At 45.1% G+C, this 14,036-nt stretch overlaps 1 protein-coding gene across 3 annotated transcripts in view; it reads right to left on the bottom strand.

Moving 5' to 3' along the window:
* AKAP13 (A-kinase anchoring protein 13) overlaps positions 1-14,036 on the bottom strand; it is a 759,080-nt gene that overhangs the window by 503,347 nt on the left and 241,697 nt on the right. Inside the window, exon 9 of one of the 3 annotated variants that reach the window (XM_078683158.1) lies at positions 789-905. The exons of the other annotated variants lie outside the window; for them this stretch is intronic. Within the exon in view, the coding sequence (XP_078539284.1) occupies positions 789-905 (117 nt within the window). The remainder of the gene's footprint in view (positions 1-788; positions 906-14,036) is intronic. 3 annotated transcript variants of the gene reach the window in all.

Raw genomic sequence — 14,036 nt, 5'->3', positions numbered from 1 at the left:
CAGGCCGCAAGGAGCTGCGTAGCCCGCTTCCTCAAGGCCTTCGGAGCCATAGCCCGACAGTACAAGCATGACATAGAATCATGGTCGCGCTCGTGATACCAGAGACAGGCGAGGTGGGGGTCAGTAACAGACACCACACAGTTTAAACCCGGTCTTCCTTGAAGACATCCTCGCACACAATGTTGAACAAATTCCAAAGTCGACAAAAAGTGAAAAAAGGCCTGTCAAAAACCGACAGACGGGTAGCTCTTCCCGGATCAGTGATTAACTGGCATGGAAAGAGAAGAACTACAGGATAAAGATGGATGTTGCTATAGGAAATAACTTGTTACAATTTTCCTATTCTTGGATGGAAAGCTTTAATAACTATCACAAAGTAGGTGTGTGATGCACTAAGTACATATTTAATTTCAAACAAATTTACAGATCAATCTATTGGGTTAAAAATGTATACCATTTAAGAAACAGTTAAATTTGCTAATCCGTGCCATGGCTGTGGATTTGCAACACCTCAATTTGAGGAACTAGCTTTTGAAGAGTTTCATTAAATTGAATAAAACCAGACAACCACAATAAGTGGATTTTAGTTTTTATGATAATCAAGTTATAGCAGAGTATACCAATACGAACATTGATACCTATTAACAATTAAAATTTAGTATGGTACATGCAAAGTGAGGATTAGACAAGTCTTTTGATGCTCACCAAGGCAAGGCGGTGAATCAAAAAATAAAACCAGAGACGTTATTGTTACAAAGGGACAGGTTTCACGTAATAGATTTACTTACTATCTGACTCCTCATCACTGGAAGAAGAGCCAAAAGGATAGATATTTTTAGACTTAACGAGCGGTGGCATGTTGAAGGAGAAGGATATTCGCCTCTTTGGTCGAGTCCGCCCCTGGGCTGAGAAGCAGGTTAATAGCAGACATTAGAGCATGCATACAATCGCAGAAAAGAATAACGTTAATTAAGCAGAGGCACATTAAACAGAAAACATTGCAGCTGGTTTTAGACACACATAAGCAAAGAGATGCAGATATCGTCTATGTGGAATCATAGACTCAAACATTGATCTTAAGAATAACAGATACAGCTATTATCCATCCAACTGGATTTTGACGATGATGAGCTTTAATGGTTTGCTCTTTAGCTATAACAAATGTAAGGGTAGGTTTCTAATGGAAAAGCCTAAAAGTCATACTAAATGCAAGAAAAGAAAAATACCATCCTCTTCCACAGGTAGCAGCCATGCAAGCCTCAAAATCTCTTCTGGAAATCAATGATTGAAAATTCTATTTCTAGAACATGTCTACAAAACCTATCAATGCATATATTAATACTTCATAAAGTTTAATAGAATGTCAATCTAATGTTGGTATTTTATTGACAGGATAAGCAGCTATCTTGATTTGGTGGTTGTGACTGTATGACACATGGTGTCCAAGTAATCAAACAAGTGAACTGCTGCGATGATTCCCTAAATGAATTTATATCTGTATTCTTGTGTACCATAAAAGTGTGTGCACACTAATATACAAGCACGTGCAGCTACAAACAGACTAGAAGAAGGAGTAGTTTCTTACCTGTAACTCCAGTTCTGTAGTAGGGGTATCTCTGTTATAGTCATAATCTAGTGAATAGTCCCGCCCATGTGAGTGGATCCCGGAGCAATCAAAAATAATCTCTTAAGTCGTCTTCTTTGCAGTCCTGCATAGACACTTAAGAGAAAATTAAAGACAATAATGCAGCCTGTACCTACAAGGCTACACTGTCCAGTACTTCAACTAGAAATGCCAAGGATATTTTACCAACATCACATTTACCATAATGTGTCATCCATAGAGAAACTTCCCCTTCACAAAAACCTTGGAATGAAACAGAGGAAGGGATGGACAGGCTGCCATTATGTGTCTGAAAAAGAGATACCGTGCTTTTAAGGAACTCTCCAGAGACCCTTGGTATCCCAGCATGCACAGCCAAGTCCTTTTACTTTCAGTTCTTTTTGAAGGTGCATAAAGCAAGGCCTGTAGCATACATTACAGTACCGTTTTCTCCACCGGGGAGGAGGGCGGGCGCTTCTGACTAGAACAGAGATACCCCTACTACAGAACTGGAGTTACAGGCAAGAAACTACTCCTTTTGTAGTAGGGCATCTCTGTGTATAGTCATAATAATCTAGTGAATAGAATGGCAAGCCCATCCCAAAAACCAACCCTGCGGTGGAGAAAAAACAGACAACACCACTACTGTGCAAACAGATTTCGCAACGAAGCCTGCCCAAACTGAGCATCTGCCCTGGCATCAGAGTCCAAACAGTAATGCTTAGCAAAGGTGTGGACCGACTTCCAAGTGGCCGCCCTGCATATCTCTGCAATGGGAACATTGTGGAGCAGAGCTGTTGTAGCTGCTTTGCCCCTGGTCCCTTTCTGATAAAATAGCTGGATACATGACACAATCCACCTGGAGATGGACTGTTTAGAGGTAGCCAGACCAGTCCTGACCGACCCATAGTTGATAAACAATTGGTCGGTCCTACGAATATCCTTGGTCTTATCCAGATAGAATTTCAACACCCTCCTGACATCCAGGGAATGGAGAGTACACTCCGCTGGAGTGAAAGGGTTCTGAAAAAACATTGGTAAAGTTATAGTCTGATTAACATGAAAATCAGAGATGACTTTAGGAAGGAACTTAGGGTGAGTACGCATAACAACCTTAGCAGCATGAAACACAGTATAAGGTTCCTGGCAACACAATGCCTGAATTTCACTCACCCTGCGGGCCAATGTAATGGCCACGAGGAACGCCGCCTTCCACGACAGGTGCTGCAGTGAAGCCTTGTGAATAGGCTCGAAAGGTTCCTTCTTCAACCTGGAAAGCACCACGTTCAGCTCCCACAAAGGCGAAGGAAGCCGAACAGGAGGGAACACCTTCTTCAATCCTTCCAAAAAATCCTTTATCACAGGAATCTGGAAGAAGGACGTCTGCGAAGGACATTTCCTGTATGCAGTTAATGCTGCGAGGTGAACCTTAATGGAAGAGAAATTAAGTCCAGACTGAGCTAAATGCAGAAGGTATGGAATGATGACATCTTCCTTGCAGGTCGTCGGATCATAGTTCTTAGACGTGCACCAGATGCAGAATCTCTTCGATTTGTAAGCGTAAGAAGTCCTAGTGGAAGGCCTCTTCGCCTCCTTCAATACGTCCATGCAATCCTCAGGAAGATTCAAGTGGCCATATTGCACTATCTCAGGAGCCATGCCGCCAAACTCAACGATGAGAGGTTGGGGTGCACCATCTGCCCCCCGAACTTCGTGAGAAGGTCCGGCCTGCACGGCAGCCCAATGTGAGGAAGGAGCGACCGGTGAAGCAGGTATGCGAACCACCACTATCTGGGCCATTCCGGGGCGATGAGGATCATCCGCGCCCTGGACTGGGACAGCTTGATGAGCACCACCGGAATCAGGGGAATTGGTGGAAAAGCGTACAGAAAGCTGTTCGACCAGCTGATCCACAACGAGTTCCCCAGAGTCCCCGGCTGGTAATAACTTGAGGCGAAGTCGTGACATTTTCTGTTTTCGGCGGTGGCGAACAGATCTACGTCTGGAATGCCCCACATGGCGAAGATGTCGTCGAGAACCTCGTCCTTTATGACCCACTCGTAGTTTTTCTTGGATCTACCTGCTGAGGGCATCTGCTTGAACATTCTGCACACCTGGCAGATGAGTCACCGTAATCGTTAGTCCTCTGGCTAGCAGCCAGTGCCAGATCGCCTGCGCTTCCTGCGCTGCCCGATCTGGAGCCTCCCTGCTTGTTGAGATAATACATTGTGGTCTGCACAAGCAAGGAGTTGGTCTGGAAGGACGGATGAAAGGCCTTCAGTGCCAAGTGAACAGCTCTGAGTTCCAGGAAATTGATGATATACGTGGACTCCGCCGGAGACCACGTTCCCTGGATCTGTTGATGGTCTGAATGCGCTCCCCAGCCCGAGAGAGACGCATCCGTCACGATAGTTTGAGTGAGAATGTCCTTGTGGAAAGGAACCCCTCTGAGGAGATTCTCTGCTGAGCACCACCATCTTAGGGACTGTTGGGCGTCACGAGACAACTGGATCCGGTCGTCCCAGCACCCTTTCCTCTGGTCCCACTGATCCTCCAAGCATTCCTGCAGCGGTCTCATGTGGAGGTGCGCATGTGGAGTGAGGAAGATGCAAGAGGCCATCAACCCCAGTAGAGAAGACACCGTCCTCACTGTTGTAGATGGAGCAGATATGAGAACCTGAGCCTTCCGATCTCCTGAAAGTCCTCCCTCTTGTCCCTAGGGAGATGCTCCAGAAACTGCTGTAGGGCATCCCACAACGATCGGTCGTATCACCCCAGGAGAGCCATGGCACTAGCGGCTTTCATAGACGTACCAGCCGTACCGCAGACCTTACGACCCGCCGAATCCATCTGCTTACTCTCCTTATCAGGGGGTACCGTGGATGATGGAACAGTAGCGTGTTTCCTGGCGGCCGTAACGATCACCGAATCTGGGATCGGGTCCGATCTGATAAATGCCGGATCAGAGTCTGGAGGTATGTATTTCTTCTGCAGCCTGGAGGGGGTGGATCTTGTTGACGCCGGCGTCAGGAAAAGTTCCATCACCGGTTCCTCCAGCCCTGGCACCAAGGGCAACAGGGGTCGTGACAGCTGTCGCTTATGAAGGGACTCGAAGATCACTGACGTAGAAGGCGTGGGCACCGTCAGGGTAATACCCAGCTTCACCATCCCCCTCGCAATAACACCAATTGAAACGACACAATGTCGTCCAGTGGCGACACTCTTGTGTGGGGTGAATCTGACAGAGTGGGCGAATACCCCCGAGCACTGGACGAATCCGTATGACGGGATCTTGACCGATCTCGTCTGTGACGCCGCCGGGACCTTTTAGATGAATGACGGTCACTCCTAGAACGGCGTCTTTGCCTGGATCTCGACCTGGATCGTGATCTGGACCTCCGAGTTCGTGGACAATCCACCGGCCTGGTCAGGGGTGGACGCTGCGGAGGTAGGGCCGGAGTCTTTGGCTGTGGCGTCCCCTTAGGTGGTGAAGGGAAGCGCGGCTGCGAGACAGACCTTGGAGGAGGCCGTGGTGGAGGAGGCGGAGGACGATGAGGAGGAAGTGTAGGCGGAGGAGTCTTCGGAAGATGAGGAGGAGTCCTCGGAAGTGGAGGAAGCGGTGGAGGAGTGGGACTCTTCTGTGGCAACGTAGGAGGCGTAGGCGAACTTGGCCGAGAAGGGACCACTCTCTTCTTCTTTGCAGGCCTTCGTGACAAAGTCCTAGAAGCAGATCTTCTACTAGACGAACGCCGGCACCGCCGCGACCGGGGGCTCGTGGAAGCAGAGGACAGGCTGACCACCGAGCCCGGGGACGCCGTCCTTGCCCTGGATCGCCTCCCGAAGGTTGACTTCTCCTTTCTAGACGTCGACCTCTTCCTCGACGTCTAATGCCTCGACGTCGCCACATCCCTCAACGGCGATCTCCTTTTCCTCAACGTCGAGTGCCTGCTCCTCGACGTCGAACGCCGAGTAGAACTCAACGGCGAACGGCGGTGTCGCCTCGACGGCGAGCGCCGTTGCCTGAAACCATCACGTCGTCGATGGCTCCTCGACGTTGATGTAGTTCTCGACGTCGACCTCGTCCGAGGTCTTGACGTCAGCCTCCTCGACGTTGAACGGCGCCGCCGCTTCGACCCAGAGCCCTGGGTCGACGGGGAGCACACGGTGGTCAACCCTCTCGACGCTGAGGCCATCGACGTCGACGGAGAAATGTGCCGTTTCCTGGCCTTCTCTTGACTGGGGAGCCCCCCAGAGGCCGCAGCATGGGCAGAGGACTCAGATCCAGCCCTCCCATTCCCAGACCCACCTTGATCCTGAAGGTTCCTCAGCTCCAGGCCTTGGAGCCGGATCTTCTCCCTCTCTCTCCTGGTCCTCTTGGAAAAGGACTGACAGAATTCACAATCTCGAGGGACATGGGATGAAGGGAGACAGAGGATACACACTCTGTGGACGTCCGATTTGGCCTTCTCCTGGCACACTCAGGGCATCTGTCGAACAATGCAGGCATTTTCGACAGAAATGGTGGCAAAAAACCCCAGCAAATGGAAGAAGGAGTAGGTATACGTCGAGTGAAACACTCTAAACACTCGAAAAGTGTCAACAATTTAGAATTAAACCCAAAAAGGGAGAGCTCAATGCTCCAGGGTCCTGCTAGTAGGAGCCGGAAAAAAGAACGGAAAGTAAAAGAACTTGGCTGTGCATGCGGGGATACCGAGGGTCTCTGGAGAGTTCCTTAAAGGCACAGTATCCCTATTTCAGACACATAATGGCAGCCTAGGGAGGCTTGTCTGTCCATCACTTCCTCTCTATCATTCCAAGGTTTTTGTGACGGAGAAGTTTCTCTATGGATGGAACTTGACACATTATGGTAAATGTGATGTTGGTAAAATATCCTTGGCATTTCTAGTTGAAGTACTGGACAGTGCAGCCTTGTAGGCCCAGGCTGCATTATTGTCTTTAATTTTCTCTTAAGTGTCTATGCAGGACTGCAAAGAAGACAATTTAAGAGATTATTTTTGATTGCTCCGGGATCCACACACATGGGCGGTACTATTCACTAGATTATGACTATACACAGAGATCCCCTACTACAGAACCAGCTTAACTATATGTGATATATTATAATGCAGACCTATAGTATTGTGGAAATCCTTAGTGGAAAATCTGCCCATAGGTGGTGAAATGTCACACTCCTGGGTGCTGTCATCACTGGGTACGGAGTCACAAACTATTGTGATAGAATGGCTACATGAGAAAGAGACACGTCAATAAGAACACAGACAGTATCTTCACTTAGGTGGGGGGAGCACTACGCAGATATGCATCTTGCTATCACATATAACCTTAGTGTATCTTCCTGGTAGGCCACATAGGAGCATATCAATGACCTAGTGAATGCACTGGAAGTGGAGAAGTGCCCTGCTGGTAAGACAAGAAGAGGGAGAAAAATGGGATGAATCATTCTGAAGATGTTTGCCAACATGCCTGCAGCAGCTATATTGCTTGAATCAGGCCTAGGACAAAATAAGACATCCTCTCTCATATCAAATCTACTTGTGCCTGTCTCTCCAGCCCCAAGCCCCTTCCGGTTTCGCTTTATCCGCATCTTTCTCCCCACCACAGTTGCCATTTCCAAATCCCCAACTTTATTTATGCAAGTGATTGCCTCCGCTCTCATCTCCAATGCTTGGCTCATCAGCTCCCCTTGCCATAAATCATTACATAGTTCAACCATAACATCAGAAACCTACCCATTTGTTCTTTTGTTACTGCATTTCACTCATAGGTGGCGAACATAATATGGACAACATGCTGGGCATAATACCTGTAAGCTTTCATGCACATTGACAAGCACCAACACTGAATACCTAGACAGACAGTGTGTGTATTACATAATTTGAACAATGTCATGCATGTAACTGAAGTCCAAGCTTGTTTCTCCAACAAAGCTCCATCATCGGATGTGCTCTCCATCAACCTACACCATGCACCAGGGGAAAAACAATGGTCCTGATGCTGGAGTGAATCGCCAAGTGAGGCTGGGTTACGAAGTAGGCCATGGTGACTTCATGGGCTTGTAAACCTCATTCAACGTAGTAAGTTAGCTACTGTCACAACAACAGGTGCCATAAAGTTGAGGGGGAAGAAAACCAAGGGGTACTACAGCACTGGAGTTGTCAACAAGTAATCAGCTTTTTTAGTTAGATCCTAAAATGCCATGCTTTGGTCTGCACTCTTAAACACCAAAAGGTTGCCCCAACACCTGACTACCACACAGGCACTTGTAATTCATGTAACCCCAGGGTGGGGCAGTTAATGGCAAACACATTCACATTTTTCAGATCCAGCTTGCTCTCCACTATTCTTACAGCTGATCCAACTTACTGAAACCTATCATTAAGAATAATTTGAGGGGGTAGATGGGTGCAAATCACTAGAATGAAAGTGGATGGAGGAGGTATGACTGGATGGAGGAGGTATGGCAATGGGCGAGTAGTCATGCACTAAAGGTATACTTCCGCTCATGCTAAGTGGAAGCTTGGTACATATATAAAGAGCATCTATTAAAAAAAATATATTTTGTGTACATTAGTGTTACTTGCATTGTGTTTTCATGAAGTATCATTTCTGAATGTTCGCTAAATAATGCCAAAGGTATGTGTGAGTGGATGTGTGCTTTGTCACACCCTCTGTAGAGGACAAAATGGTATCATGAAATGCAGGCAGAAAGGCTACATACTGTCAACTGGTTAAAGGGTTAAGTGTTTATGCATGACATTCTCATGTATAAATCCATCCATCAGTGCAAAGGAACATGTGTTCAAACGTGTGAACTTACATTTTCGCGTTCAATAAACGTGTGGATGCCATCACATGTGCAATGCATACTCCTAAAGATGAAGCAGCCATATATCTTGGTATTTTGCGTCCAATTTATTTGTAATCACTTACCAAAAGAATATACAACTGTTTTGTTTGGCAGCAGAGAAATTTGCATGATCTTACATGAGCTGTCTCCTGGCACTGCAGATGACTTACACGCTGATGGAGCAGTGATAATGATTGTTACATTTTAAATGGATCTGGGTTATTTGCAATGTAGAATACAGCACACAAAATACACATGGGAAATGTCCTGAATGTAGAATGGCTTTGACACCCGTTTCTTGCCCATATAGTGGCATAGTGAAGTACTGCTGCTAGCAGTTGTTGACATTCTGCACCCCTGGGAGAGGCATGGTTACTGCCAGACTAGCCTAGCAGTTCAGACTAGACGGTTGCTTTTGGACTGAAGACAAGAGTGATTTATATGCATTTGGTACAAGGCTGTAAAGGCACAGTGATAATGATTTAAAGGACTGATATAGGAAATGACACAGTCCAGTGTATACCCCAAAGGAAGGTCTGGCGCTCCAACATTCTAAACTGGAGAAACAAAATCAAATCACTCTTGGAAAGACAAAACTTTTTATAGCATGCGTTAAGGATTACATGTAACCTCTTAAACTGAAACATCTGCCACACTGGAGATCGTATAGTTCTATGAAAGCAGTTGAAATTTGAAATGTCATGATTCGCTGCACAGCAACAGTTTGAATCCATTGTATTTTGCCAAATGCCTAGTTCGGAAGGCCATGGTAGAGACATTTACAATAGTCAGGCTGTGAAAGGATGCAAGAAGCAACCACCGTACACATCAACCACCATAAACTGATGTTTCTGTGGAAGAAATTGAAATATCTACCAGGTAAAATTAGTGAATAAAAATTGGCTAAAGGCGCTGAGTTGATGTGTGCTTTAAAGGAGAGATCATCATCTTGCTCTGGCCAAAGTGAGAAAATAAATCAATGGACAGAAATGCAGCCCACAGTTATCACCAGTGGATGAGAAGAGCTCAAGCAATCCCATCGCTATTTTTTTTCATAGCCTGTTATATGCCCCTTATCATACCACTGGTCATCTGGATGGAGCCAGTGGCTAAAAAGGGCATGAAGCAAGTTAATATGGGCAGGGAAGGTGTTGATGTACAACTTGGATGATGGAAATCACACGTCCAATCACTAACCATGTAGATGGTTACATGTGGCAGGGACATGAGACACTATAAAATATCAATTCTTAGTAGCTACAAAATTTAGAAATGAAAACTACTATAGCTCCACGCAATACTTAAAAAGTTATAATTTATCGTCCTTTTTAATAATTTCCTCTAGCATGGCTAAGTACGTGAAAATTTTCTTGAATATCCTATCTTTCTTCTGTCTCATCAACAGAGCCATTGGAACCACATGATACCAGACACTACTCTTCAAACGAGGTGAATTGGAATTAGTCTAAGTCAGCGGATGCTCAGCTGTCCTATATGTACACTCATTTGTTGCTATTTTTAACATGAATGGCTTCACATATGGTTAACACGCTCCCCACACGCTTTTCAGAAAAATGTGAACATGTGATGTTGCAAAGCAGATGGAGACGATTAGAAAGTTTATTTTGAAATCTTTCCTAAATTGCATGCTGTAAAAAAAAAGTATAGCCTGCAATTCACAATCCATACAACTAAAAAAGTAAAAGGTGAAACACTACACTTTCTTTAATTAACCCAATGGACCTGAAATCACAGAGGTAAATTTACAAGCCTCCTTTGAACAGATTTACAAACGTAAAGTTGGTATAAGTAACTTTTGACCTGTTAGTGGAGATATCTGCCACTGGGGTGGGGAATTCGTTATGGCGAAGTAGAGAGAAATTAAAATAAACTTTATATTGAATACTATTTAACTATTGTAATGGACACTATAAAAGGAAAACTAATTTATAATAAATATTATTAAACTGGGGCTGAAAAAGAAATTACAGCACAATAACTTCTCAGATTGAATGTGAAATAAAAAATTGAATCATTTAAACATTTAATTTTATTTATAAAAACGAATTTTAAAAGAGTACTAAAAAAAACACCACACAACATTTCTACTTTTATTTGTAGTAAACTTGGTTAAACGTTTTGTATTTCATTATTTTTAAATTAGAATTTAGTAAATTATGTACAAAATTTTAAGTGATTTACAATGACACTTAATTTTTGTTATAACTAAAATATTGATATATAATTGAAATACAGAACAAATGCATTTACTAATTAATTTGATAATTTAACTATTTAATTCCTATGGGGTGTCAGCTTAATTCACGGCTGTCTCCTGCAGCACCAGTGGTGACCATGTGTACTGCCTGACTTTCTCCAAGGATGAGCTAGAGTACACTTATGCATGTGTTGACACCATTAGGGCTGCAATAAATTTAGAAGTGCATTTTGTGAATTGCAATGGTCTTACCCTTTTCTGTATATGTGTCCTGAATTACCATATGCCCTCCAAACTCCTCCATAAGATTCTCTCAACCCATCCATTTTTAAGAAATTATTCTCCATTTTCCTACAACTTCCCTGGTCCCTCTGACATTTACTACAAAATAGTATACTTTGGTGTGTGGAGATCTCCACATAAAAAAGATAGGAGAGATAGAGGAGGAGATCTCCACCCGTAGGTTTGTAAATAACATTTTGTAAAAAGTTCTGTAGTACTACTTTACGTATTACCAAATACAGTTTGTGAAATCTGGCACCTAGAGTAGAGTAGAAATAAAAAGAAATACATTGTTTCAAGTCTTCTTTTTTCAGGTAGCAGAAGAATTCATGAATGCTCAGCAATTTGCCACTGCCCCAAATCATGCTCTCCCAGCGGTTACATATATTTGATACAGGACTGCCATGCTTTATTCTAGTACTGTAGCATCTATAAAGCTTATTAAAACTGTGCAGCAAACAGAGACGTATAAAAAATGGGTTGCATTTATTTGTTGGCAATGATAGTAAAGTTGCTGTCAAACTCTATTCCCTGGGCGAGTCTTGCAGAAACTTTCCCAGGAGTGGGAACGTGTATTAACTGTATTCAGAGTTTTCTTACTGGCATTCCGAGGAGGTCTGTTTTAGCCATTATTTATAGCATTCATTGGCAACTAAACCGGTGCCAATAATTTGCTTTGTTTAAAAATATTATCTGCTACCGAAAATATGCAAAGAGGCTTCTTCGCAAATTGAACTAAGCTAGTTTTTTACCACTGCCGCTTTATATTTTTGTGGTGGTGGTAATGCTTAGTGACTGACATAGCGGTCTAAGTATGACTGTCTTTTGAAATGAATGGAGAAAACTGAATATATAATTCTATAAAATGTAGATCTATAATCGTGAAAAAATATGCTCTAAACTAATAAACGAATTATGAAGCTAAAGTAAATTGGCTGCCTCAAATGGTCTACATTACACAACACTTCTGCCTAAACCTGCCTATTTCCCCACATTTTACTTAAAATTAGTTTGACAAGTTATTTTTTACGATTTTACCATTTAACGGACTTTCAGCTTTGCCAAAGGAGCATGCACTCTCTGTCTTAACTGGCGAACATGCCAGAAAGAAAATCATAAATAATGACCAACTAATGAAAACACACGGGACAAAGGGTATAACACAAAGATGTGTGATCAACCAAAAATCAGTAAAAAGGCCTAAAAGAGATAAAAGGGAACCAAAAGGCAAGTATCACCATTCCAGCAAACCTGCGCCTCTTGATGCCTTGTGTACCCATCCCCGTATTGTAATTTGGCAAGGCCTCAGGGAATAGGGGCAGTGTGCACCCCCCTCCATATGCACAAGTTACTACTTGTGTAACAATATATCTGTAAGAGACATTAGTTAGTATTAGATTCCTTACCTTAGAATATCCCCAGGCGTCAGACTGGATCCGGAAACTTTTGCGCAGCAGTACCCTTGCGGGTCGGTAGGCGTCGTCTGCGGCTCCACGTCCGTCGTCGTGGGTGCCGTGATGACGTCGTCGGAGTACTTAGACGCCGCCTCCGTGTGCTGACGTCAGTTCTTAGACACAGCTTTACCGCGCCAGAAACGCAGAGCCATGTTAAAAACCAACACTGGTGCCATTGAAACTAGGGCCCTGAAGGGGGGTAACCCTAACCCTAGATATCGGTTCGCAGAACGGGGAGGATGGGTGGGGTCGGTAAGGAATCTAATACTAACTAATGTCTCTTACAGATATATAGTTACACAAGTAGTAGCTTGTGCATCTGAAAGAGACACGTTAGTATTAGATTCCTTACCTTAGAATAGATACCCCAGCAATACCAACCCCGGTGGTGGGTCTGCGAACCAATATTCACACCAGAAAGTCCTGGAGGACGGATCGGTCAAAGAAGCCATCCCTCCGGACTTGGCTGTCCAGGCAGTAGTGTCTTGCAAACGTGTGCAGCGATGCCCACGTAGCTGCCTGACAGATGTCTTGTAAGGGCACTCCCCGGCCCAGGGCAGTTGTAGTCGCCGTGGCTCGGGTAGAGTGAGCCCGCAATCCAACAGGTGGCTCCTTTTTAGCCAAGGAGTAGCATGCCTGGATACACAAGATGATCCACCGGGAGATGGTCCTCTTGTGCACCGCTTTCCCCTTCTTAGCGCCCACGTAACCAACAAAGAGTTGGTCATCCTCCCGGAACTGGCGTGTGCGATCCAAGTAAAATGAGAGCGCACGTTTTGGGTCCAGCCGGTGGAGCCGCTCTTCCTCTTTAGAGGGGTGCGGTGGCGGAAAGAAGGTTGGCAAGGTGATAGACTGCCCGATGTGAAAGGCCGTGACAACCTTGGGCAGGAAAGATGGCTTAGTACGCAACACCACTTTGTCCGGATGGACAGAAAGGAAAGGTGGAGTACAAGAAAGGGCCTGGAGCTCACTCACTCTCCTGGCAGAGGTGATGGCAACCAGGAAAGCAGTCTTCAAAGTTAGAAGGCGGAGAGGACAGTTGTGAAGTGGCTCAAAGGGAGCGCACATCAGAAACGTAAGAACCAGGTTCAAGTCCCACTGAGGCATCACAAATGGAACAGGAGGGAATGTGTGTGTGATGCCCTTTAGAAATCTATTTACAATAGGGGACTTGAACAAAGAAGGTTGATCAGGCAGCCTTAGAAAGGCTGAAAGGGCAGAAAGGTAGCCCTTGATAGTGCCCAGAGCAGAGCACTGATGGGCAAGAGAAAGAAGGAAGAGAAGAACCTCAGAAAGAGGGGAAGCAAGAGGATCCACACCCTTTGCTGTGCACCATGCCACAAATCTGTTCCACCTGCAGGCGTATACCGACTTTGTGGAGGGACGCCTGGCTGCCAGAATGACGTTACAGACTTCAGGAGGCAAGTCAAATGGCCTCAACTGTCGCCGCTCAATCTCCAAGCATGGAGGTGGAGACTGGACAGGTTCGGGTGGAGGACCGTCCCCTGTTGCTGCGACAGAAGGTCCTCCTGAAGAGGCAGACGAACCGGGGGATCGACTGACATACTGAGTAGCTCTGGATACCAGCACCTTCGAGCCCAGTCCGGAGCC

The sequence above is a fragment of the Lissotriton helveticus genome, chromosome 3_1 (genome assembly GCF_964261635.1).
Source record: "Lissotriton helveticus chromosome 3_1, aLisHel1.1, whole genome shotgun sequence".
Lineage (NCBI taxonomy): Eukaryota > Metazoa > Chordata > Amphibia > Caudata > Salamandridae > Lissotriton > Lissotriton helveticus.
This window is presented reverse-complemented; position numbering and strand designations above follow the sequence as displayed.